Genomic DNA, 27,126 nt, shown 5'->3' with positions numbered 1-27,126 from the left:
GAGTAAAATAAAGTGATCAATGTTTTTTTTAAATAAAATTTTCAGGAATTGCTGATAACGGGCCAAGGAACAGCTGATAAAAGCTTGGTGATGTTCCGAGAGACTTTGACCTCAATTTTCAAAGGGGTTTTGATTAGAAAGACTATGACCTTTTATCACTACTACATACACACACATACACACATGTATATGGGTGTGTATGTATATGTATATACACATGTATGTATATACATACTAGTCACAATATGCGCGGAAATGGCCTGCTAGCTGGTAGTCTGCGCTCTCCGAGTGTTTTTTTTTTCTAGTTCCAGGGGACGAATAACTGAATGTAAGATGTTTTACACCACGACAGTACGTGAATGCATCATCTTGATTTGACACTAAAGCGCGCTCCCGGCTCTACGTGGCTACTCCCCCCAACGGTGTACGTGCGCGCCCCCTTTATCGCGTGGTGAGGATCATCCATATTGCTAGTGGTTGAGTTCAGGTTGTAATTTGAAGAGGCCTTCGGAAGCGTTTTTGTGGTTATATATATGTTTTAATCCACCGCCGGCTACTCTGCGTCTTAGACCTCACACTTTTTGGTCTAGTGGCGACAGAGGCGGAACAAATTTAGCATTTCCTCGTTACTCAAGTCGAATTCGGGCCGGGGGGAGGACTGGTAATCCTGAGGGGTAAGAAAGACGGCGGTGGGAAATGGCCACTCAGGTGGAGACTCTCCTGCCCGGCAACCCGCTTGCCCAAGCGGAGGAGCACGGCAAAGTGATCCATGGTGAGCCGGACGAAGAGGAAGGTGGCGGGGACGACGCGACCAAGCGTCAGACGGGTGTCGCCGACCAGGAGAGCGGCAGCGATAGCAGCAGCAGCGGCGGCGGCAGCCCTGGGCAGGGAGGGACCCTCGGTACGGAGAAGCAGAGTTCTCAACAGGCGACCGAGGAGAGTAAAGAGGACTGTGACAGTCCAGACAGCCCAAGCGAGGACGGCATTAAAGGCTGTAACAAAAAGGATTTGACCGAGGCTCCTCCACCCAAGGTGAACCCCTGGACTAGGAAAATGAATGCGGTGACCGTGGTCAACGTGAATGGACAAGCACACCACGGTTTGTACCCTCCCTACGTGTAGATTTACTGCCTGTCACTGTTATGTCGGTGCCCCCCCCCCCACTCCGTGTCTGCAATAACGACGCCACAAGGCAGCTATTACAGGAATTAGAAAGCTTTTGTTGAATCCAAAAGCACAGAGGCTGGCGACAATCCACGTCTTGCGGTTGCCCCCTCGTTGCTCCCTCACGGCCAGGTTAAATTTGGAGTCACCCACCCCCCCCTGCAAATTAAGTCTATTCTTGGTGTTCAGTGTGCTACAGTAGACCCAGGTGTAACTGGTTCCACAAGGGATCACGCCCTTGCAGGAAATTAGAAATGCTCCAATATGCTTCATCTACCTTTTACGAAAACGGGGCTAAATCACTACTTTACTTGTGCAACAGCGGGGAGCCGGTCTTGAACCAGCTGGACCCCAAACTAAGCAACATTGGTGTTTCTGTGGATCTTCTTAAAATGATCTTTGTATCGATTAATAAGCGGTTTAGGCGCTTGTGTAGGTTGGCAGCACGTTTTAGGACACGTTGAGTTGAGCCTTCGCGGATAAGTTGCGTTGCAGTGTCATCGCAGCAGACCGGGGATTTAATGCGCTAGATTACGCATTTGGTTCTATACCTCATGAATTAAAACACCAGGAGCGTAGATCTAAATGGACCTAGATAAGACGGCGCTACGACGATTGGCAAAGTTAAATTATTCCGTCTAGCCTGCTGTCAGTCACTTATCAGACGTTCACGTCACTGGCGCTCCCGCAACATGTTTTTAACCCGAGCACCATCGCTGCTTTTGGAATCAACGTTCGCTTTAGTGTGGGCTTTTGCCCTGCCAAGCATTGGTGACTTCTCCGCCCTCGTCTCTTAGTGCATCAATTAGAAGAAAAGCCAGGGGCTTGGCCGGTTGTGTAGCTACTTAGCCAGCTAACAATAGTACCCAGTCTCGTCTTTGGCCTAGCGCGTCGTCAAGCCCTTCCCACCCAGATGTTAGCTTAGCATCTACGTGGTCCCGCTCTGCCCCGTCGGCGCTTATCAAACATTTTCTGTTGAGAGACTTTCGTGTATTGGGTGTCGCTTGAAATGCGGCGTTAAACACGAAACTTGTGCTCGTTTATTCTGCAAAAGGGAGCAGGTTTGTTATGAGACGTCACGTGTTCACTCCACGTGTTCCCTCGTAGAAAGGCATGAGGAGCGCTAGCTAGCAAGCTAGCTAGTTTCCCCTCTGCTTCAACGAATCCGTTCAGTAAATCCCATTAAGTGTTGTCCCCAGTGCAATAAGCCTGAGTTTTCGCCTTGAATGATCAATATGTCGTGTTGTATATTCCAGCCGGTGGCCGAAAGTTGTCCTTGAAAGTGTTAATGGGCATAAATTCCACCAGGCGTTGTGACACCAGAGGTTTAACTCGTGTTTGAAATACGTTCCCAAAACAAAATTAACGTGACTTCCAGCAATAATGCTGAAATCAAATCATGAATTTGCGTGATGACGACGCACACAAAGACATTTTTCTTTTGTGCGTGTCAAAGAAAAGTGGTGCATTGCCCTTTTTAAGGATACTGTCGGGTCATTGTGTTTCTGATCCACGGGCTGTCATGGTTGTGTATTGCCCATGTGTTGGCTTTATTGGGGCACGTTGAAAGGGTAGAAACGGCACCCACAATGATGGGCAGTCTGCATGTACCTGATGGATTTGCTCCACAAACTGCCAGGCCAGCAGCTAAACCTGGCCGTGAGCCAGTGGCTGAGATAACCAGCAGCACTAGGGTGCTAATTTATCATGCAGTTTGAGCCTAAATAGTGCAACATTATTTATGTCCAGACATGTGAACAGGCCCGAGTGTATGTGCATAAGTTAGGGCTTCTGCTTCCTTCTTTTTGGACTAAAAAATGACTCTACTAAGCTTAGATGGCAGTATTTATAGTTTAGTATTTATGATAGATTTACAGCTGTCTAGTAAAAGTCTTGTACACCATTCGCTCATGACTAAACTAAAATAAGGGTACAAATAGTTTTTTTTATCCTTTAGTACTTTTTAAAAAAAAAATCTTCTCAATTTGTTACAGTGGGATTAGTTGGCTGTACATGGCTGAGTTTGTTTTATGATGAGAACCCAGAAGACATGGGCCAGTAACACATGCTGCATGTAAGAATCATACCTTAAAATGTGGGCCTGACCAAAGCACTTTAATTGTCTTAACGCATGTGTTGTATCCATCTGTCATCTTATCCAGGTGTTGACAATGAACACATCAGTAAGTGTCACTGAATTATGGTGTAAGATTACATGCACACACACACACAGGCACATATTTATTTTATTTTGTTGCTGGTATGAAATATTAGATAACATTAAAAAACTGACCTTTGGTCTCTCTTCAGTAAGGAGCGTCATACACTCTCTTATTCCGACCTTTGACCCTTTTCAGGGGCGACGAGAGATCAGTGTACTAGGATAGATGATGGTATGTTGCTTCAGTATTAATATGCTCATTATAGCAATATTACATCAATATTCTGGTGGTGACTAGAACTCCTCGGTTCCAACCAGTTACGTGCGCATCGTTACCAGTGTTGCCAGACATTTAAATATGTGGAGCGGTGCCATGTCGTGTTCTCGGTGTCGAAGGAATTGAAGAACTATGCATGGCTGAAGGTTCTGCCAGAAAAGGTTGTAAATGAAGGTTTGGCAGCCTTCAGTAAAACTATGACATAAAGTCTGTTTATAATTTGATTAAAATCATTGCATACCTTTCAACTCTATCTTCGCTTTGCTTTAACGTCATATTTATGGCCTAATTATACTATTAAAAATGATTTACTAGCTCATTAACTGTAAGAGCTACAATAGAAGTCAGTCCACAAATTGTAATAATGTTGACTTAGCCCTGTTTATAATGTAGCTGGTGTCGGTGCTTAAATCTGAATTTCCTTTTTTAAATTTCTGTATATCTAAATTTGTGTGATGTTCTAAGGCTGCGTGCTGTTCTTGCTGAATGCTCTCCAGTCCTTACATTTACAGGACGCTTAAAAAACCCCAAATTACTGCGTTAACACACTATAACCGGGCAACTAAAGTGCATTTTAATGCGGTAGTCCGGCTGCTATTAGAGTTGCTCTTATCCGACCAAGACACCCAGACGATGTGATTGGAAACCAATTTTCCCCGGCACATATACGCACGCCTTCATCAGAGTTAAACTGGGCAGCACATGAGCGCGTGCTCCACAACCCCCACGCTGGCGTATGACCCCGGAACAGAACCATTTCTTAAACACGATGCCCACGAGTGTGCTTGAAAAGATGCATATTGCCGCGTAGTGTTTAGCAGGACATGTCCCCGTCACCTATTTGATTTTCTCTGCTGCCTGTAACCTGGGATGAGGCCAAAGTTGAATTTTGAGCGCCGCTTGATTAAGCTGTCCGCGTAAACCTTTAGAATAAGTACGGGCGTCTTTGTTTTTTGAGAGATTGTCCTGTTTGTTGTGGCCTGTTGACAGTCAGACCCAACACAATCCTCACCCGGCATCTCTCAGGTCTTCTCGCTGGGATTACGAGCTCCCGGGGCGCAGCACAGGTCACAGACCTGGAAATGGTTAAGGGGAGCAGCTGTCGCTACTGCAGCTGCTCCCACAGCTGCTCCCACATTGGCTGCGTCGAGGCAGTATTGGACGAATAACGGCTGATATTGATATTGACGGCCAAGCGTCACGCCGTCAACAAATGTTTTAAGCAGCAGATAGATAATCGGAGAAAATAACGGATACCAAAGTTGAGCAGCGGGCTATCCAGTGTTCACACGGGGCTCACTTTTACACCAATAGTCCTGAGGCAAAACCAGTTATTTTTAGAGCAAATTGGTAAATAGACCAAAATCCCCACAGGTTAAAATAAACCACTGATGGAGGATGTACACTAATGGTATTTTTGTCCAAACTGGAAGTAAATATATTGGTGTTAAACTGCTGTAAGATGATTTGCGGTGTAGCTCGTGCTTGGTGTCTATTGTAGCCAGACTCCACCTCGAGCTCTGTTTTATCTGTCGAATGGCTGTGTCTGGGTTTGGTGATAGTAAAACATCCCTCCTGTTAAGGATTGGCACCGTGCACAGCTCAGGGTGTGTGTGTTTTCATCGAGGTTGTTCCAGTTTTTGTTTGATTTGAGTGAAACTCGTGGTTGCCTGTGTCAGGACCGCTCCTAACAGGACCGAAACCTGCCTCTTCAGGGGTTTTTTGTTTTTCTTTAGAGTGGTTTTATGAGCTGATGAGTATTTGTTGCTCTCTGTGTTTGTATTGTGTAAGGATTCCCCCATTTTTAAAATTCCGGGCTCCAACCCTGCAGCACTCATTCATCCTTTAGCCCCAGCTTGGCCTCAGAATGATGTGACAAGCGTACCTGACATCCACTCTGGCTCAGACCTGGGCCTGTTTTCCATCAGCATGTTTATCTAAGACTGCAGAGCCAACGTGGCATTAGGTTTATTTATAGGATTCAGAAGCGATACCCTCGGGGCTTTGGAGCAGGTATTGTCACTGGTGTTTGCCCAAGGGCTCCTGGGAATCAGTCCTGGGACTCCACCTGAGCTGTGAGGGAGTTTACAGCTGTCGAGGCATTTAAGAAGAGAAGATTACATGGGAAGGCAGGATTTTAGGATTGTAATTTAAAAACAGGCAGACAATATTTTATAATCTGCAAGTGGATCACATGTAGCACTTAAATACGGTTGCCTTGATGAATATGTTTATGAATATATTTATGATTATTTAAATTAGATTGAAGATTGGAAGATTGGCTCTAGTGGAAAAGTGACGTTAGTCCGATAAGACTGGGAGTGAGATACCTGCTGAGACAAGAGGGTGGGAAATTGTTGATGGGCTTTAACACAGTGGTGGTACACGTCTGCACTAACATTTATTGTCCTGTCAGGATTATGGGATGCACATGTACGCTAATCCCATCATCATGTATGTTAAAGAATCCCCTAACGCATCATCCTAAAGAGTCCACCCTCCCCATTAGCCTTAATAATAATCTACAGTCCATGTTTGTATCTTTTTATTTTAGCTCATGCGCCACATGTATCTTATTATGGGATGCAAAGCACATGTCTGCATCAGGAGAAGACAATTTCTTTATGTTTCCTGTATAGAAAAGCACTTGTTGCTGCCTGATGGTGGTTCTGCAGGTCACAATGTGGCGCTCTGTGACCTAGGGCTACGCCGCTGACATTTTGTCACCTGATAGCATCTGATATGCTCTGAAGCGGTGACGTGGACGTGCCCTCCGTGGTGGAATCATAGTGCACAACTCAGCTGATCGGCTCCACAAAATGACCCATTGATTGCCCATAGAGAGGTGGATTTTCTGAAACCACATCGAACTGGGTGCACTGGGTGAGTCCGGAGTCCTCGGAGATGCAAGTTCAAGTCCCGGCACACATGAAATGTACAATGCAGTGATGTGTTTTTGTGGCTCTCGCAGGCTAAATTTAAAAACCAGCTTTGAAGTAATTTTAGAAACAATGATTCTCCTCTTGACAGTTGCTCTGAAATGCCTCAACTGTCCTACTTTTTCCCGTTCGGTCCTAATAATGAGTGGAACCCAGTGTAACAATGGGCCATTCCTGCCTTGGGAAAGTAGTGACCACACAATAGTTGTTAAATGTTGTGTCATGCACGGTAAGCTGCTCTGTGATTTGCATTCCTCTAAAAAAAACGTTCACACTTGCGTTATCCAAACTAAGCAGATAAGACTGGATAATTACTCAAGGAATTTTTTATTTTTTAGATTCCCTGGTTAGCAGGGCAGAGTTTCTCCATCGTGATCAGATAGTTTGGTGCCATTCAGTGTGTCCTTTGTAGCCCCGTGTAGAAGACTCGACTCCAGTCTGCTGCAGCGGATGGTGCATGACCCATATATGCAGTGGATGTTCTACGCTGGTGTCTACTCGTTTATTCTGCTAATGTCCAGTTTTGGTTGTTTTTCAGTAGTAGTGACCACTGAGTTTAATGGTTTAACCCAATCGAGCTGGAGAAACTGTCACATGAACAGGTGACGTTTGTAATCCAGCTCCTGGATACGGTCTAGAAGTTCAGATCAAATAGTCCCCTGAATGGGAAGTGCTTGTGTAATGCCGGTATTAGTGTTTGTATTCTTGCCTCTCGAATGATTGGTGGGCATGTTTAGCATGTGCCTCGTCAGCATTATTCTTGACCAGTGAATCGGTACCGCTCAGCCAATGGTCAGTGCTCCTGAGACCCTCGTCTGTAAATCTCATCACCGATTGTGTGACGTCAGACCAAATAATATCAGGACTTACAATACAAGGCCTCGTGTCAGAAGTTTCTAGAGCCTTCTGAGCTGCATTAGAAAAATGCCGGGATGAAGGACCGTGACACAGTTAAGCAAGCAGAGTGAAACAAAGGTCACATTTGCAATGTCAGAAAGCCCAATTGGAATCGCTTTCAACCGCGTCTATCCAGACTTAAGTAAACATTAAGTTTTGTGTTCGGGGGTCACACGTGGTGACATGGTGAAGGACATGCTTGACATTTCAGTGCTGCTTAACTGAACGTGGTCTTATTGTGACCTTTAGAGACTGGCTTCAGGCTGGGGGAATGTGGCTGTTGGGGGTTTTTCTGTTGTTTCGTCTTTGATTACTGTGAGGCATCATGTGAGTCAGCCTAAAGGGACCACGACATGTTTTAAAGATCACCAAACATCTTCTCGTCTCATAAGTCTCTGCTCAAGGCTCCTCTGGTTGCTAACAGGACCCCCAGTCCCACTTAAGTACAGGTTTAAAATATTTTTTTCGACATAAATCTGTCGCCAGATGGATTCCAACTGTTGTTATAGTTCTGACTGTCTTTTTATATTATTCCACAGAATCTCCTGGCCCAACTAAGGTGGTGAAAGCGGGAAACCCACCCAAGGCCAAACGTGGAGGAAAGGTAATGAACTGCTGCATTTTCTCAGAAGTGGAAAAAAAATAGATTAAAAACACAAACAAAAGAGGTTGTTTTGGTTAAAATGTAACTAGACAAATAACCGGTAAATCAAAACGATGGTAATGGACGAGCAAACCTAGACAGCACACTGATTTAAACAAGACTTATCTTCATAATAGCCCTTCAGTTAGGCATTGGTTGATATGAGTGGGGCTGTTTCTGTCTGCCTCTAGCTTGGCGAGGTGCTCGCTGGGAAGGGAAATAAAGCAGAATAATTATTTCTGCATATACTGGGAGTCCACCGTTTAACCCGGCTTATCATTATTCAGGTTGGTGATTTTGGGGACGCTAACAGCTGGCCAACCCCTGGGGAGATTGCTACTAAAGACATGCAGGTAGGTGCTCCTGTCTGAAAAATGGTTGCGGGATGTGCTCTGCATACAGCACTCCAGAGAAATGCTTTGGAACGGGTTGATTATTTGCAATCTTTTGTTTTGGGCTGAATGTAAGTCTTTGTGGACATTTCTGCAACTCAGAAAATCTGATGATCCAAATCTCCAGAGGTCTAAGCTCGCTACCCTGTGGTACTTCTTAGAGTAGCTTGTCTGTATTTTAATTAGACCTCCTAATATGTACATGTCATTTCATTAAATGCATTGAAGCACACAGCAGCCAAATATTTAACTCTACATTCCTGATTTATTAGTGACATTATTTGTATTATATCATGGATAATAGACATTTTCACAGATGAAGAGTTGTGGGAAACTTCTCTGTAATAAAGGGAGAAAGCAGCTGGTCTTCAACGCCTATTACATAAGCTCTGCTCTATCCTGACCCATCTCAGGTGTCCACAGCACCCTCTCACCTTACACGAAACATACTGACCCAATCCCACCCACCCCCACCTCCAGCTACCTTACAGTAGCTGCAGCTTGCCCGCCTCTCAGCAACATTTTCTATTCCTGGGTTACACCGTGTCACCGGGAGAGCAACCTTGCTAACCTCCACTATTTTAGGCTGCTTGGCATGGCAAATGTCCTCCGGCAACAAAATGTGGGTCACATCGTCCAGGGCAGTAATAACCTGCAGCTAAGGTGTCAGAATTTAAAGGTGGGGACGAGTGTAATGTGGACTGCAGCCAAGGTCTGGAAAGGGATCCCCGTCCTTAACCCAGCCCTGCTGCTATTTTGAGGCCAGCGGAGTTCAAGAGCCGTCGCGTAACTTTTAAAGCCGCCGATCAACCACCGAAGACCTCGGATACTGAAATTGATGAGCTGGAATTGATGAGCGTGCACATCCAGGGTGTAAAACGTGAATTTATCTGCCTCGCTGCTTGTGTGAGTTGCTGCGGGTTGATTCTTCACAGAAATTCCCCGGGGCGCACTTAAGCGCCCTGTTGGTGCGGAAGAGGATTTTAGAGATGACATGTGTAAAAATGAGCAGAAGTTGCACCCATGAGGCGTTTATTGTGTCATTTCTATGGGGTGGGAGAAGAATGACAGTGATGGGCAGCTTTGACTGTTGCTGCAGCTTTAAGTGATGTTTCATTTTTAAGGGTGACTCATCGTCTGTCTGATCTCTCTTTCCCTCCCTCATCATTTGCACATCTTTATTGAATGAACACACCCAATCTTTCTAAACCAGTCTATCATTTGTGGCTGGGTTCACTCATTTCACACTTGCTTTCCATGGCTGAAATAATTTGCTCACGCTCGTGCTCAGAATCCAGAACAAAATTGCTTGTCTGACGTGACTTTAGCTGCATTCATAAACCCAGAAGGGAGCACATGATTTTCTGGGAGATGGTTTTTGTCCAGTTTGTTCTTCGTACCTTCAGGTAGTTCTGGTAGATCTACTACACAATCACAAAAAGTGAAGACTTCAATAAACCTGACATAATGCATCATTGTGTAGATGTCCATCATGCAAAGTGTGTGTGTTCTACATCCTGGTCCAGCTGTTGTCGTCTCTAAACTGCTTTTCCCTCCTTCTGTTCAGATTGATTCAGCGACACAGACTCTGTCCTGCCCGCCGACTGTCAGGCAGGTCAGAGACTCATGGAAACCCACTGTAAGTTCCACATGTAACCTATAAAATCTGCAGCCTGCCTACCCACTTTTTGAACCTCTGAGAGATTAAAAACCCAATCTCCTGGATCTGGGATTCTTTTAACATCAAATATTTAAAGAATTCTTTTAAATTATATGCCTACACTGTGCTTTAGCACAGGTCACCTCCTGACCCCTACATGAGTGCTCAGTTAAATTTTATTCAAAACGTTGCTTCGGGGGGGGGCATACATTTGCTCGATTAGGCTGCATGTGTCGGACAAAGCAGTACGTCGTGGCGTTTTGTCTGTCTGTTCCGGTTACCAAGAGTTTATGACCTATGCCTCAGCCCACCAGCAGGGGCACTTAATAGTCAACTTCCGAGTCATTTTTGGTTCAGTTGAACAGTTGGTAATTTTATCATTTCTTTCACATGCAGTTAGACAGAGTGAATAAATGAAACTTTTATCGCGTTCACATTTTTAACTGACGAGGATGCAGCGATAATAGTGCCAACAGCAGGTAACTGTCACATCTTCATGTGCTGCGGGGCTTAATAGAGAGCTAAGTTTAGCAGGACCTGTCGGCCATTTAAAATTTACCCCAATTTATAACCCCAGTTTACACAAATCTGTATGTTTTACTGTTCTTGGAAGGTTCTAATGTGATTATTTAGAGGTTATTTTAGATTGGTGCTGAGGTCAAAACCTGACAACGGCCAAATGGCTGTCGTTCAAAGTAAAAATTGAAGTAATTGACACTTGAACTAGAAACTTGGCTCTCGTGGGATCAATCTTATAACAGCGAGGTCCGTTTCAGCCCTCAGCCCCAGAGGTTAATCATAATGCAACGCTTTGTGAACGTACATTTTTAGATGCTGGTGAGTGCAAACATTTAGTGTATTTTGGTTTTATTTTGTCTCTCCTCACATTGGTGAAGCTTGTTCTTGATTGCATGTTACACTTCTAAACTTGATTAGGTTATTTTGCGGCGTGATACCTTGCAGGTTGATCTCATCAAGACTTAATGGATTGACCTGATGCCTTGCTGCACGTTTGCTGCATCCTGTCATATGACTTGCACACTTTGCATAGCGAGTGTGCAGATATGCATGTTTTTGATAGCCAAGCTTGTGTAGTAGTGATGAATGACTAACCTCTTTTTGATTTGAATGAAGGCAGATACCAGCCCTGCAAATAAAGATAGCCAGCAAAGCAAATATGTTAGCACCATATGATCTGTCTTTCTCTTGCACTTCAACAACTTCAGAGTTAACTAAAACTTTCCTCCATTGTTGTTTCACAACAAAGCACTGACTAACTCTTGCTACAGTTTGCCTGAATCCAGTTATTCTCATTCTAAAAAGATCTGCCTCATGTGACTGTATAAGCTCTGTAGCCTAGCATGTTGTGTTGCAACACCACCAGGTGGTGGCGCCCTCTCCTCATCGAGATGGTAAGAATTGTTGATGGTGGGCCAGCGTCCTGCTTTATTTGGATTGTTGTATTTCATTTTTGACGGTTTACCCAACAGGCATAGATCAGTTATTCACCATAAGCATCTGCTATTCATTTGTTTTTCATCTTCATCCTTAATTATCACCCTAAATCCCCACCATATAATACATGTTGCACCTTTTGCACCCACCAATACCTTTTTAGGTTTAGCTGTAGCTTACTCTAGTTTGTTGTTGGTGGTAAATTTGGGAAAGTCTCTGACATTTTGTCCCGTTGTCCAGTCCACCTCACTGGCTCGTTCATTGGTGTCCACATTTTGTCTTTTTGTCCCCTTCTAACAGAAAAATATATATACACTAAAAGCAAACAGTGGTGTAACAAGTGATAGTTGGGAATTTTTGTCTTCATGCTGTAAGTTTTTTCTTTTATTTTCAGTGGAATGATGCATTGGGTAATAAGACAGAGTTGTGACTTGGGTGGGAGGTAGTCAGTGTAGTTCAAGAACAGTCACTCAAACAATGTTGGAAATTCTTCCATCATTCCACCTTTATGGATCTGCATAATGTGAATAAAGGTCAGTTTCACTAGAGTAATTTGGTGTCCACCTCTGCGTGGCCATGCAGGCCTATCATGTTGTAGGCCATCAAAGCTCCTTCCCTGCAGTGCATCACAACAGATAAATAAAATGTCTGTGATATACAGAAGATGTACAGATTAAATGGAGTGTGACGGCCCAGCTTGTTTTTCTGGACTCATCAGAGATGTTACTGCTTGAAACCACAAATGTCATTAAAGATGGTTGTGAAGTTGCATTTCTTCCCTTAACCAGTTTGCATTAAAGACAATTGCTAAGTCAGCAAAACTGTTGGTAGGAACCCATAAAATAAATAAACCTCATCCAACTTGTCTCCAGGGTCACAAGAAGACGTTGACAACGGCCAAGAAGGAGTCAAAGGAGAAGAGGGAGATCATCGAGGAAAGCAAAGAGAACCTAAAGGCCAAGTCGGATGACTCTGGAGAGGAGAAGAATGGCGATGAGAATTCCCAAAAGAACGGGTCGAAGAAAAAAGGTCAGCGTAGGTCACTGTGATGACGTGATTCTGTCGGTGCTCAAAGAGGCATCGGCAGTAGGTCAACCTGCAGGTGTGCTGTAGAAGTGATGAGCTCAACATGTCTCTTCTCTGACTAAACATCAATGAAGAGAACTTTCACAACTCTGATCTCAGCAACGGTGTAAAATAGGAAGCCTCCAAAATCAAATTGCTTTAAAATGTTTATATATGATGATACTGAACTGTTTGTGGACTAGTCTGAAATCTTTTGGTGCTGCTTTACATCTTTGTATTACTGGTGATTGATGCTTATTTTAAGCTCCACCGATGCCATCTGCTGGTCACTAAAGGTTCTGCATCCATTTACTTGGTATTTTCAGTCTTAAAGACTTGTTCTCTTTATTTTTTAAATATGTTGTCATCTGTTATCAGGCAACAAGCAGAAATGGGTTCCCCTGATGATTGAAGTGAAGTCTGAGGGCCCGAGGGAACGCTCAGCCTCCAGGAACAACAGCAGACCGAACGAACACGCGCGCCTCCCTCCAAATGCCAGGAATGACCTCAGAGGTCAGTCTGTGATGTCATAACGCTGTACTGTATTCACGCCTGTAGCAGAACGATGTGCAGAGTGTGTGCACACTTATTGCCTTTTCTAAATATGTAATTCTTCTGTGGTTGTGCTCATTGGAATGTTGTCGTTGTCCATATAGACTGGCACAGTCAAAAGTACGACAGGGAATGGCGCGACGACCACGATGAAGTGTCCAGCGTGAAGAGCGAGGGGACCCCATTCCGCGGTGGGTTCAGAGGTCGCGGGCGTGGCAGAGGAAGGGGGCGAGGACGTGGCAGGGGTGGTGCAAGAGGTATGCTGAAAGGGACAATTAGGATTTCCTTTTACACATGAATCTACAGATCTGTCAAGATCCTGGGGACCGTGCATGTGAATAATTCTCCTTTCTGTCTGAATACTGTGACTAAAGATAAATAGAATGCATTAATATAGTTTATTTACAGCGTGTTCTAGATATGTCGGTCAGATCCCTTCTGTTGTTGCTGTAGAAGTGATGAGCTCTTCATGTCTCTTCTCTGACTAAATAATAATGAAGAGACCTTTCACAACTCTGATCTCAGCATCACATTAAAAGAAACCTGAATACTCTTTAAAAAAAAAAAAAAAGAAAAAAAAAGCAGACTTTCAATTATCAATGATTCTATTTTTAATATACTATACTATAATTTGAAAATCAATCTTATCGCTTTCTTTTCATATTTATCTGACTTTTCCATGCGGTGTGAGAGGCTTAACGTCTTCCCCGGTGTGTTTGTTTTTAACACAACACAAATTTTGAGGAACTTTATTCAAGGTGGGAGTAGTGTGAATTTTCAATCATGCAGTTAATCTGCTAGAAAGCCATTAATCTGATAGGCTTTGCTGAATTAAATGCCCTTAACAACAATGAAATGTCTGGAGATTAAAAAAACAAAAAAGCACAATAGAAGTGATGATGGATCCTAATCGTAACCTGTTTCCTGTCCCATCAAGGCCACTACGACTACGGCTATAACTACAAGTCCTATGACGGGAAAGATTCCCCCTACGGTCAGAAGTTCAACAGCACGGTGACCTACTACTACGACAACATGAGCAGCAACGACCTTTACTCGGTCGATCATGACGTTCTGAAGGACTACATCAAGAGGCAGATGTGAGTTTCGGCCCTCTTTCTTTAGCCAACAGCAAAAAAAGGAGGAGATGGTTGTTTCTGCAGGTCTATCTTTGGAATGAAGTTGAGCTTGTGTTTCTGTCTGTAGTGAGTACTACTTCAGCCTGGACAACCTGGAACGGGACTTTTTTCTGCGGAGGAAGATGGATCAGGAGGGCTTTCTGCCCATTGGGCTCATCGCTAGTTTCCACAGAGTGCAGGCTCTCACCACAAACGTTGCCCTCATTGTGGAAGTAAGCACATTTTTCTTCCTGCTGTGGAGGGAAATTTCAGATTCTGCAGCCGCTTTCAAATTTTTGAGCGTCATCCTGATCAACACTGGATTTGAGAATCATTTTCTTTTGGCTAACAGGCTAATACAGTCAGAAAACATCTACATGGTCACTTGTGTGATGGATACACAGTTTCATTGAATAAAACACATCCTCAGAGGGCAGAAAACATGGACAGTTTTACTAATTAAACTGATATTTTTTTTTAGTGTTTAATTACATTTGTTAAACTAAAGTTGACAAAATGATCAACTTGCAACTTTGGCAACACTAAGAAAAGTTACTGCTACTTCCTGTATTCAGACCTGAGATGTTTTTCTTTATCTTCTCTTCTGCCAGGCTTTGAAGGACAGTAAAGAAGTCGAGGTGATTGATTTGAAGATCCGTCGGAAGGACGACCCATTGAAGTGGCCTCTTCCAGGCCTGATGATGCCAAACCAGACTCACACTGATTTTTCTCAACTTATCAACTGTCCCGAGTTTATACCCAGGCAGATGACTGAAGAGCCCAAAGGCAAAGTTTTATTCACTCTTTTTTTGAGTTAAAATTTGACGTTGTCCCACAGATTAATGTTTCATGGACTTTCAATAACTTCTTGCTTTAATCATCTTCAGGTTCTCCAGGGACCTCTAGCCCAGTAAAGCAGAAGACCAAGACTGACTCGGACATCTCCAACCTCAAGACGATGCCCAGGGGCCTCTCTGCCAGCCTACCGGACCTGGACTCTGAGTCCTGGATAGAGGTCAAAAAGAGGCCGAGACCCTCCCCTGCTAGACCCAGGGTCGGTGCAGAGAAGGTGAAATTAAACGCTGGCTCATTTCTGTGTAAAAATTCAGTTTCCTGTTTGGAGTTTTAGGACCATGTGTCACAAATTGAATAATTTTATCTGAAGCTCATCCTGTCTTTCACCCGTGGCTCTATGGCTTCATTGAATCCAGGCTCCTTTGTTCCAGGAACAGAAGGAAAAAGATGACTTCATTCGTTCCCCTTTGCCCCAGACGGGTTCCTCGCCATCTCCTGCTACCCCAGCAAACAAGGTAACCGTTGGTTACGCATTTCTTAATACATTTAGTAATATTTATCCCTTTTTCAGGCTAGTTTGAAATATACATAATCAAGATGCCAGGGTCGTCTGATTAGGGAAGCTGGAGCTATAGAACGCTTTAGCTGACTGACTGTGTAAATCATTGATCAGGACGGAGCAGATCAGGATGAACCAGAGGAACTGGACTTCATGTTTGACGAAGAAATGGAGCAGATGGACGGGCGGCGCAACACCTTCACCGACTGGTCGGACGAGGAAACGGACGGCGAGATCGACGACCAAGACGTCAACAAGATTCTGATCGTGACGCAGACGCCTCCCTACCTGAAGAAGCACCCGGGAGGTGACCGGACAGGACACCACACATCACGCGCTAAGTTGACCAGCGAGCTGGTCAAGGTGATCAACGACGGGCTCTTTTACTACGAGCAGGACCTGTGGGATGACAAGTACGAGCCTGAATACGCCACCATCAAGGTGAGTTCATTTAGAACTTAATAAAGTACCGTATTTTTTTTTAAAAACCACACTTTTTACCCGTAAACAGCACAAATCACAACGTGTGTCAGTTTTTGGCTCAAACTGAGGTTCTCACGGGTTCCACATTACATCACTGGATTTTTGGAGGCGTTTCTGCCCATAACAAATAACGTGTAGGGGGATTCTCCTTCAGCTGGAGCGGTTTCTGGATTTGAAAAACCAAACACTAAACAGAAAGTTTGTTTTGTTTCTGTCATTGTTGGCCATTGTAGCATTGTGGAGGGCATTGTGGGAGGTTCGCATGGTCACCAGCACACGTCCAGCTGCAAGTAGAAGTTTTTTAAATGAACAGCCTCATACAAGGCTGTGACCTGAGGTAGAAATGGACCATCGAGGGTGTGAAGACACTCGGTACAGTGACGAGGCAAGTGTGAGTCACGCGATGGAATAACGATCAGAACCTTTTTGGCTGTCCGATCCACTTGATGTAATGTTGATGTTGTTTAACTGAGCCGCTGCTGCAGGAGGAGGAGCTTCGTTGTTATTGTCAGGGCTGATGTGTTGATCTAGACTCCCTGCCCGGGGTCTCGAGTCAGAGGTGTTAACATGAGGGTTAAAAAAGTGTTTATGGCAACCATGTTTTGCTGCTACATCTCCATCTCCAGATTGGTGCAGCTCAGGTCTGTTGACAACTTGTGCTGACAGTCGTATTGCTGTGTTTTTAGCGTTGATGCCTGTATGTTCTTGTTGGAGTTGTGGTTTATTTTAACCCCTGGGACTGTGGGTTTTTCACTCACGTGGATGTGTTGGCGGACTGGTGATACTGTTCAAGGGTTAAGATCTAGTTTGTCTTCTTTTTCACAGCAAGAGGTGGAGAACTTCAAGAAGGTCCACCTGATAAGCCGGGAACAGTTCGACTGTCTGACGCCTGAGCCCCCCGTTGATCCCAACCAGGAAGTGCCTCCAGGCCCACCACAACCCCAGCAGAGTAGGGCCATGAGAACGTCACCACAACACACAACAGCAGCACATCTTTGTTGCCGCGACACTAAACTCTTATACGTCTTCAGTCCCCACAGACGCTTTGGCGAACAAACTCTTCGGTGCCCCCGAGCCTTCATCTATAGCTCGTTCACTTCCTACTACTGTGCCTGACTCCCCCAACTACCGCAGTGCCCGGACGCCACGCACACCTCGCACGCCTCACCGGAAGGACCAGACCATGACGCCGCGTTTCTACCCTGTGGTGAAGGAAAGTCGACCTGTAGATGCCAAGGTATGAGAGCTGGGTTTTGTGGGAAACGTTTGAATTATTTTACCTGCTTTTAACTATTCCGAGACCCTGATGCACTGTTGTTTGCCACCTTACAGACACCCAGGAAGAGAAAGACCCGGCACAGCTCCAACCCACCCATGGAGTGCCACGTTGGCTGGGTGATGGACTCCAGAGAGCATCGTTCTCGTACCGCCTCTGTCAGGTTAGATCTGACAAAAGACGTCTGTTTTTCCACTATTGGGCGTCTGATCATGTAATCTGAGTCTGAAATCATCTTGCAGCTCTAACGCCAGTCCGTCCGAGGGCACCCCTGTCCTGGGCAACATTGGCTGCACGCCCCAGTCCCTACCGAAGTTCCAGCATCCATCACACGAGCTGCTCAAGGACAACGGCTTCACGCAACACGTTTACCACAAGTACCGCCGGCGCTGCTTGAACGGTAAACATCTTCCTCTTCTAGCTGAATTCTTTTTGTGATAAATTTAATAGATTAATTCTGTCAACCTTGACACTAAATCGTAGAGCGAAAACGACTCGGAATCGGCCAGTCGCAGGAGATGAACACGCTCTTCCGCTTTTGGTCGTTTTTCCTCCGTGACCACTTCAACAGGAAGATGTACGAGGAGTTCAGGCAGCTGGTAGTTGAGGACGGAAAAGAAGGTTACAGGTGAGAGCCCTTAGCAGGGAGGACTGCATGCCTGGCATATTTGGTTCAGCTGGATTCAGTTTCCCCAACACCTTTTCGTGTTCATCGTATTGCAGGTATGGTTTGGAATGCCTGTTCAGGTACTACAGCTACGGTCTGGAGAAGAAGTTTAGGCCCGATATCTTCAAGGACTTCCAGGAGGAGACTGTTAAAGACTACGAGGCTGGTAAGAAATACCAAAAATGTGACTGTGGCTGGTTTGGAGGCAGCAGTTTCAGACTCCCCAATCCCTTTGTCCACTGGGACTGATTGGAATTTGTCTCCTGTCATCAGGCCAGCTTTACGGACTGGAGAAGTTCTGGGCCTTCCTCAAGTACTCCAAAGCCAAAACCTTGGAGATTGACCCTAAACTGCAAATATACCTAAGCAAGTTCAAACGTCTGGAGGATTTCAGAATTGACGTAAGTGGCACCTCCTCTGCAGTTAATCAATAGTTGACTGTAATACAAGTACGATAAACTCCAGTTTTCCCGACAGTTTCCATACTACCTTTAATTTAACAGTTCATAAATTCAGCTTTTGATACGCATAAAACTCTAGTTATGTGATTTGAGTCATTAAATCCAGCTCTCTTAGGTACTTTTGCATCAATATTAGAATATCACTCAATCGCCAGCCTAACTTATTGCCTATCTTGGAGTCCAGTTTCTCCTGGGACAGCTCTGGGATTGTTCTGATACTGACTGTTTCTGACTGCAGCCCCCCATAGAAGAAGGTGGTCGCAGGAGACACTCGTCCAGCGGGGACGGCCGTCGCAGACATCCCTCCCAGCCCTCCAGCAGGCCCCACAGCCAGGCGGGCTCCGGCCCCAGCCCCGCCCCCACTGCTCAGGGCTCCTCAGCCAAGGATGATGCCAAATCCAGCAGCCAGAAAGCCCTCGCCAACGACCCTGCCCTAGACACCAAGACACTGAATTAACTTTACAACCAAGTCCGCAAACATGGATTGACGCTCACCTACTTCTGCAATTTGCTGGTTCGCTGCACCACTGGAGGAGGGAGGGGATTTTTTTTTTCCCAACTTGTTTTTTGATTGCGGAATGACACATGACTAACAGGCTTATTTTTAGGTTTCGAACATGACTTTTTTTTTTTTTTTTTTTGTCTTAAAGAGGCAAGCAAAGGATGAGTTGGTCATAATCATCGCCCGTCCACACAGTGGATAATAATTTACAGACTTGTCGTTTTTCTAAACCCCCCCTTTCATCACCAGTTTTTGCGCCAGCTCAATCATACTTGATTTCAGGCTCTGAATGATAATTCTTATAGCTTTGGCATGTGGTGAGATTGGAGACTTGACAATATTTGGAATAATAAGGAGCATCTGGAAGCCTTGTTGGTGTGCTACACTGTTCCTGACACTCAGCCGGACCAAAGTGGTGTGAAACAAGCGACTGACATTTCCACTCGCGGAGTTCCGAGTCCCCTCAGCTGAGGGCAAAAAGAAAAAACTATTTCCTCAAAATGGCTGAACATTGAGCAGAAAATATTAGACAACCACATAATCTATAAAAAGACTTGTACCGATCCTTCAGTGTGTTCACGATCGTTGAAAGTTGCCTTATTTAGTTATTTTATTGCTTCTAACGTGCCGCTACTTTAATGTCAATTGTACAGCGTTGAAAACAAACATCTGGCGCCATTTCATGCAACGGCCACTAGGTGGTGCCAAACGGATGTTCTTCCCGCTCCCTCCTGTTTGTCCCTCTCTGGACTGTCTTCCAGGTTTGTCGGTCTGTTACAAGTCCTGTAATTCTTCCTTGTGTTTGAAACTCGTGGCTTTCTGTGCTAAAACCTCCTGGGGGGGAAAATGGCGCATTGGAATGAAGATTCATCCATTTTTATTTGGGTGCTTCCTTTTTTTTTTTTTCCCACCCTCCTCCCATCAAATGAGCTGCATCCATCCGTTCCACACCCAGCCCTCGGACTGGAATCATCACTCTGGATTACTTGAAGCGGATTTCGAGGAGAGCCGTCAGATTCTGTTGCAGGTGCTAAAACGTCGGCCTCGAGCGCTCGTCCCCCCTCCCCACTCTTCAGTTGAAGGTATAAACAATGATGCAGGTACAGATGTAGCAGAGTAACACAGACGGACATCTTGCCTCACAGCGGAGCAAATATGATTCAAGACTGAAGCTGTTCTCTCCCGACCCGTTCGGTTATCGCACTACCTTCGTTGTGGATGTTGATGCTTGTGTTGCGATGCTTTTTAACAGAAGAGTGATTCCGTTTCTTCCAACAACAGGAATGTGAATTGGACAGATTAAGATCCATGATTACAGCTCCCCTCTATTCATTTTGTTTATAGATCAGATTATATTTGCCTTACTTATGTTTTTTTTTTTTTTTTAATGGTCTCGTGATTATATTTTAATACTTTTTAATTTCAATTTTGCGATGTTTCAAGCGTTGTTACCACGGAGGTTTGAATCTGTTGGATTTCGGGAGCCGTGACATTCACAACACAAAGGGAAGGTCGAGGTCACAGGTCAGCAGGTATTAAGTGGAGTTTTTATGCTTTTAGTAATTATGTTGCAATGACACTCAATTTGCCCACGTCTGTCCCGTGAAAGTGTATATTTGAGCTCAGTGTTGGAGCGATGCGGCGGCTTCTTCGGCCAACTCGAAAGTCTTCAAACCCATTGGATTTTGGTGTTAAACAGGATAACGGAACAATATCTAGATTTGTTATGAGGAAATTTCAGTTTTGTTTTTCTGTCCCAGCATTTGTTACTAGAATCTTGCTGGTTTATCAAAATGTAAAAAAAGAAAAAAAGAAGGTTCAGCTGACAGATAATTTGCACAAAAGTTACACAAATGTTTAGGTAATTCTTCTAATTCTTCCCACAGTTGTCTTGTCTCGGTCACTTTCCCCGTGTGAATGCTTCAGCTTGTTCCATTTCCCGGCAGACTGGAAGTAGAGTTCCGGCTGTCTCATTTTCTGTTGCTCGGTTCCTTCAGCTGTTTAAACGTAAAAAGGCAGACTGTTGCGTAATCTTCAGGGAGATTTGGGTTGTTTTCCAGAGACCTACAGTCCAGGTACAGTGCTACAGGTGTAGAGATGAAAACTACAGTCAGACACGGAAAGATGAAGCCCTGTAATGGATCATTTGGTGTGTGTGTATGCGTGTGTGTGTGTGTGTGCGCGTGTGTGCGTGTATCTGCAGATGGGCAGGCTGCTGCTAGAGGGCGCTCTTTCTGTCTTTCCCTCTAATGTGACCCTCACCTGGCATCCAACCCTCAGGTGCTGTGGGATTCTTCCATTTCATCAGCATGGACCTGCGGGTTGTCCACACTAACTGGGGGGGGGGGGGGGCGCCGCACCCCCATCAGATTTTCATGAACTTGGCCAGTTGGCCAGATGAGAGATGAACGGTGGATGTGAAAATGGAGGGAAGTGGAAAGGAGGTGAAGAGCTCAGCTGCGTTAAATGTCGCTCAGAGGATGATGGACGATTATGATGTCTGGACTGGGAAAAAAGACAAAATTCCATAAAGCCATATGATTAAGATTAAACTATGAACATTTTAAATAGTTCATTACAATATCCTAGGCCTGTCTCGAGGGGAAAAAAAAGATGAAAATGAGGAAAAGGAACAAAAAAATATATAAAATGGAAAAATGTAAAATACTTGAATGAGATCTTGTATTATAACATTTAATATTCATATCTGCTTTGTAGGCTGACGTGATTCGCTGTTAGTGTTATTTGTAATTTGTAGTAATTATGCTTTTCCTTTAATAAAGAAAAAACACAAAACGGACAAAAAAACCTCAAATCCTCGACTCCTGGCTGTTCATTTCAGTAATGTGGCTGCGGGATTAAAAACATGCAGATGTATGTATTTTTCCATATATACATTTTAATAACAGGAGTCAAAACAATACATTTGTTTCATTCACAGAGCAGCAACTTAATAGCTCTTCATTAAAATGAGCTATTGCAGATTTATGGATTTCACTAAAGTCGTGTTTTAAGTCATTAGTTTAAGTGCTTAATCAAAGGGTTGTCGTCATTGTGGCAAATTTACAGAACATCTGTATCAACACTCACTTCTTGTGTTCAACAACACAATTTCATGTTCCCATCAGGTATTGGGGGTGGGGGGGTATTTACACATGCAGCCTTTCACAGTAAAGTTGCAGAATTCTCCCCAGAAGAGCAACTTTTCCCGAGAAACCGAAGCTCCGTTCACACATGCAGCAGAGATCCCACATCCAGAGATCCCACATCCCAGAGACTGACACATCAGCCTTCTCCGCTGCACGGCAACAGGCGGATGAGGCTGTTCAACATCAGCTGTGTGAACAAACAGGCGGCTCGGTTTGTAGATTTATCAGGAAAAGAAATGATGCAGATCGTCCCACAATGTACAGTTAAAACAATTAAATTCAACAGATCCATCAATTTAACAAAGGATTTGATGGGTGAACTTGAGATGAAATAATCAACTGTTCTTGGAAAAGATTTAACTTTCTTTTTACAATCACATTCGTAAAAAAAAAAAAAAAAATCACCTGATCCTGAAGAAAAAGTGCGTTTCTATGGTTATAAATTAACTGTCTGAAACTGATGGTCATCGTTCTTTTTTCTGGATTAGAAATGTGTAAATCTAATTTAAAGAGACGATGCCATGGTTGGGGAAGCTGGCCCCTGAGGTCCAAGGTCATCAGAGCGCCTTCTTCGGCGCGTCGGGGATGCTTTCATTCAGAGGGGTGAGGCCCGTCAGCAGCGTGTGGCGCTCGTACTGTTTGCTCTGCCTGAATTTGTCATCTGTGCCGTGGAGACGGTCCAGCACGCCGAACACACCGTAGCACTGGTTGAACCTGGAACCAGGAAACGGTTGCAAAGATCACATCTGCAGGTCGTCATTGCGGCTCCGCGACATGCAGACGCGCGCTGTGACGTTAAAAAAGAACCGTGGTTAGTTAATAAGACAGACGGGCACACCTGAGATGGTGGAAGTCATGGAACTCGGGGGAGGGCAGGAAGGGGAGGTGGTATCCGCAGTGGGAGATGGTGGTGCTGATCAGGGCCACGCAGTACCACATGGAGGTGGTGGACACGTGCGAGCCCAGGATCACCGGCCCAATGACCACAGGCAGCAGGTTGGAGAGCTGCAGCAGAAGAAGAGCAAATGGGTTTGGGTTTGTGACAGCTCGGGGGTCTCGCACGGACCCCTGCGGACTCTGAAGGCGTCCACCCACCACGTGCTCCAGAGGATGGGCGTAGGTGGCCACCACGCCGATGGGGGCGGTCCACTCATGGTGCTGCTTGTGGAAACGTTTATAGAGGTTTGGCTGGTGGAACAGCCTGAGAGACGAGGGGGGGGAAACGTTTTATGCCGGTGAGACGACGTTAAAAACACGATCTGGGGCAGTGGATCCCCACCTGTGTGAGTAGTAAAACATGATTTCCTCCAAGATGGAGAAGAAAGCCAGCTCCATCAGCGCCCAGTGGAAGGTGGGCAGCTCGGGGCTACAGGGGGCCCCCCTCAGGCTCATCAGGTGGTAAACACCCACCACGATGGGCCCGGAGATGAACAGCTGGTTGAGGGTGACGCATTTCAAGGCCTGACGAAGCTTCGCCGGGTCCACCTGTAGGGGGCAGCATTCACAAGGAGGGCAAAAGGATTCGGGTCAATATCGAGGAAAAACAGATCTAAGAGTTTGAAGTGAATGTTGTGTTTATCTGTTATCTTCAGCAGTGAAAACTATGATAAAATATTTTCAGAGTAACCTTCCGGTCCTGTTATCAGTAATACAAATGTTTATCTGTCCAGTGTCCCTCAACATCTCTTATCATCAGGACTTTGATCAGAAGGACACGTCGGACCGATGGCGCCGTCCAATGGCTGCAAAATGCTGCCATCAAATGAAAGGATTCAGCAAAAATATGATCCCTTTGAGTCAATGACCATGGCCATTTCTATTAAACATTGCGCAACAATGTCACGTATTGACATATCCCAGCATACACGCGCGAATCACTCACACACTCGTTAATCCTTGACAATGCGGCCCGGATGAGAGGCTCAGAACCTGCCGGGCCTTTCACATACCGGGTTATTCTTGTCCAGCTGGATGCGATAGCGGGTGATGAAGGACGGTTTGCCCGTGGTGTCCACCACCAGTAACAGAGCGTTCAGCCCCCAGAATGTGAGAGAGGGGAGAAGCATCGTTCCTGGGGAGGAAGAGAACAATCAGAACGGGCTCATGCCAGTTTTCAGAACATCTGAAACCCTGCCAAGTGTGTGTACATTTCTATTCTCTGTGTAACATCATGAGGTTTTTTAATGAGCCACGGTTCAAGTGGATCATCAAAGTAATTAGATCACGTGATGTTGGTCCTGAAACAACCAAACTGTGTTTGAGCGTCACACGAGTGAAATCTATATCATCTATATGAATCGTCCTTCGATGGAGCGAAGTCAGTGATCCTTAAAGGGCAGAGGTGGGAATATTGTGGCCACAGATGCACATTATGGCAATTTTTTTTTTAGCTATTTCACAGGGGAAAAAAAAGATACCCACCGAAATAGAAGAGAGCCTCATCGTGACCCTCGAATGCCACGCACAGCTTGGTCCACAAGTCCTGCCAGAAGTCACCCGAAGCCCCCCAGAACCTCTGAAGATGCCTGGAGGAACAGTCAAGGAGCAGCACCACAAACAGAGATTATCCACGGGGACAGAGGACTTCACCACATCACAATCAGCTTTCATCTGATATTTAGACGACTCTTGTTGTAGCAGAAGTCTAACTGGATCATACCCCTCTGTCTTCCACCAGTCTAAGCTTTCCTGATGCTATCGGATCACATAACGAACCGTCCTCTGTTTAGTCCGGTGCGCTCTATTAAAGGGTCTTCACACGTCCACTGATCTGTGGAAATCCTACACCGCACCGGAGGTGTTGAGCAACGTCTCCTCCCCTTTAATAACCAGGTGAGGTTGATGCCAACTGTTTGGAAGATTTTCAGACAATGCAACAGTTGCGGAGTGCGGCCAGGCTCCCAAACCAGACATTAAATGGGTGACGTGGTCGAGGACTCAGACCTGAGATTACCCAGACACAATAGAGCCTCAGAACTGAGCTCTGCAGCCGGTGGTAATGCTAACCAACTAAATAGAGGCCTTAGTTTAATGGTGAAAAAAGAAAGATTTATTTTCTGAGACTGAACACTCATATTTCCTTCTTTTTCTGCTAATTTACCAGCAGGATGATGGTAAACACAGCCTCAGTGTTGAGAGCGGCTGGTCAGTCATGCACATGTGATGAAATCCTACCACGTGAGCGAGTTCCCAAACGCAGCCAAGAATAATATTCCTGATCCGATGATAAAAGCAGCTTTCTTCACAGAGTCCCACAGACCTCCTCCGTTGCTCTCCTGCACACACACACACACACACACACACACACACACACACACACACTCACTAATAAGCCATATGATTGTTACTGCCACTCTGCATTCATGTGATTTTCCCACAGAGCGACATGAGGAAAATGTTACTCTAAATGAATTAGTCTGTTTAAAAGGCACTTCTCTCTCTTACTATGAGCAGGTGCTTACACATAGAGAATCTTTTTAAGCAAATATAAAAACACAGTTGTCGTTCTGTGTTTGTATATCTAATCTAATCTTTGTAGAGGAAGATAAACAGGGTCCAGTGACTGACAGACCCTTTAAAAAACAGCTTCCCCTCCATTTACATGAAGCGGCAGCAATGTGACATGTTCATCTTACTTTTAAATATTTTAAATATCTTATTTCTTTAAAACTCTTCTCTGTCACATCTGACACATTAACACTCTAATGACAGCAAAACTCAACCATGTGACGCCCATGTTTCACTCATTGTTCCCTCTAAAGCCCCATGAAACTGTCAACAAAGGCAAAAAAAAGAGCATCTCATCCGGTTAAACGTGTCCCAAAACAATAGTGTTGAAATAATACTCATGAGGCAAAACCAGGTGGGTGTAAACTTTACTGGTTAGAAAGAGGTCGTTCTGGAGGATATAGGCAGGCGTCAAAACAAAAGTTAGTAGAGCATTCTTTATGCTTTAGGTAATAAGTCTTTTAAAAATTTGTAAAACCTAGGTGCGTCTGGATAAACTGGACTGTAACATTAACCGTAATCAGATTTGACAGTGTTTTTAGCGGATGTGCTCAACTGTAAAGGTGTGTTCTCACCTGTTCGCCTCTGCCTCCTGACGGATCCCTGCTTTTGCCTGTCAACACAATAGTAAATAAGATTTACTGCAAGTAATACTACACCGCAACTTTCTGCGAAGAGTTACACGTAGCCCTGCAGTATACGTGCAAACATTATTTAGAATAAAACAAATCCTATGTTTAGTTTTGCATTACGTAACGTCGCAAATTCTCAAAAATATCCTTTAGTTTTAGCAATCTCTTTAAAAACAGTCACATTTATGCCGAGCAATGCTGCAGACGCTGCTAAGAGCCTTTAACATGTAAATGATGTAAATGATGTAAATGATGTAAATGATGTAAATTTCCCACTGCCGACAGAAAACCACGCGTAACCTTTAGCTGTTATTCAGTGCTCCGCTTCTTCGTGTCTGGATCGTCACAACAGTTAATACAAACGCAAAGCGACTTCCTGCGTGTATCAATAATGGATCGAATCTCACCGTTGACACTTGTCTCCATCGTCATGTCTGCGTTATTTGACAATCTCTTCTACCGCCGCTCGCATTGATCTTGATCCAACATCAGGTTTATTTACATTCGTCGCTCGCCTCTGATTGGCTGGTTCCTGGTCAGCTGACTTCAGTTGTATACGGAAGTAGCTACAAATGTTCTATAAGAAACTCCGCAAGATTTGGGTGAAGGTTCAAAAATTCTGCACATAGGCCATCCAAAGGCTGTTTTTTCTTACTTGTGAATGCTGACATTCATTAATATTTTACTGCTAATTAAATCAATCTCCGCAATACATCGATTATACAGTGGCTGCTACGTCAGTTGTTCAACAGCAACAGAGCAGGATAGTCAA

At 44.7% G+C, this 27,126-nt stretch overlaps 2 protein-coding genes across 4 annotated transcripts; one reads left to right on the top strand and one right to left on the bottom strand.

Annotated features, from left to right (window-relative positions):
* Window positions 1-427: 427 nt before the first annotated feature.
* Window positions 428-21,760, top strand: larp1 (La ribonucleoprotein 1, translational regulator). 3 transcript variants are annotated; one of them, XM_011611365.2, is made up of 21 exons: window positions 429-1,099; window positions 7,978-8,042; window positions 8,369-8,434; window positions 10,041-10,112; window positions 12,461-12,617; window positions 13,032-13,166; window positions 13,310-13,462; window positions 14,143-14,305; window positions 14,412-14,556; window positions 14,935-15,109; window positions 15,211-15,392; window positions 15,550-15,633; window positions 15,792-16,118; window positions 16,986-17,109; window positions 17,192-17,397; window positions 17,493-17,599; window positions 17,679-17,836; window positions 17,920-18,064; window positions 18,160-18,269; window positions 18,377-18,504; window positions 18,803-21,760. In XM_011611365.2, the coding sequence occupies exons 1-21, from the start codon at window positions 697-699 to the stop codon at window positions 19,019-19,021; spliced, it is 3,324 nt and encodes a 1,107-aa protein (XP_011609667.2). In that variant the 5' UTR covers window positions 429-696; the 3' UTR covers window positions 19,022-21,760. The 3 variants fall into 3 exon arrangements, with proteins under 3 accessions (XP_029704781.1, XP_011609667.2, XP_011609666.2); XM_011611364.2 differs by having other exon boundaries at window positions 15,535-15,633; XM_029848921.1 differs by lacking the exon at window positions 10,041-10,112 and having other exon boundaries at window positions 428-1,099; window positions 15,535-15,633.
* A 185-nt stretch (window positions 21,761-21,945) lies between these two features.
* On the bottom strand, window positions 21,946-26,881 carry faxdc2 (fatty acid hydroxylase domain containing 2). The gene is made up of 9 exons (XM_003971022.3): window positions 26,762-26,881; window positions 26,298-26,335; window positions 25,390-25,490; window positions 24,637-24,740; window positions 24,165-24,286; window positions 23,495-23,700; window positions 23,311-23,416; window positions 23,054-23,220; window positions 21,946-22,929 (listed from the first exon to the last, which is right to left on the bottom strand). Exons 1-9 carry the CDS (start codon window positions 26,784-26,786, stop codon window positions 22,773-22,775), a joined length of 1,026 nt encoding a protein of 341 aa, XP_003971071.2. The 5' UTR covers window positions 26,787-26,881; the 3' UTR covers window positions 21,946-22,772.
* Between the last annotated feature and the right edge of the window lie 245 nt (window positions 26,882-27,126).

The sequence above is a fragment of the Takifugu rubripes genome, chromosome 15 (genome assembly GCF_901000725.2).
Source record: "Takifugu rubripes chromosome 15, fTakRub1.2, whole genome shotgun sequence".
NCBI lineage: Eukaryota > Metazoa > Chordata > Actinopteri > Tetraodontiformes > Tetraodontidae > Takifugu > Takifugu rubripes.
The sequence above is the reverse complement of the archived record's forward strand: the minus strand, read 5'-3'. Positions and strand labels throughout refer to the sequence as shown.

Bases quoted from the DNA above. Each gene is read 5' to 3' on its own strand.
- faxdc2 (XM_003971022.3), bottom strand. From the start codon at position 26,786: ATGACGATGGAGACAAGTGTCAACG. The intron at 24,287-24,636 runs GTGGGTATCTTT...CTTCCTCCCCAG, and splicing joins TGAGGCTCTCTTCTATTTCG to GAACGATGCTTCTCCCCTCT. The intron at 23,417-23,494 runs GTGGGGATCCAC...CTCGTCTCTCAG, and splicing joins ATGTTTTACTACTCACACAG to GCTGTTCCACCAGCCAAACC.
- larp1 (XM_011611364.2), top strand. From the start codon at position 697: ATGGCCACTCAGGTGGAGACTCTCCTGCCCGGCAACCCGCTTGCCCAA. The intron at 14,557-14,934 runs GTAAGCACATTT...CTCTTCTGCCAG, and splicing joins ACGTTGCCCTCATTGTGGAA to GCTTTGAAGGACAGTAAAGA. The intron at 18,270-18,376 runs GTAAGAAATACC...TCCTGTCATCAG, and splicing joins TGTTAAAGACTACGAGGCTG to GCCAGCTTTACGGACTGGAG.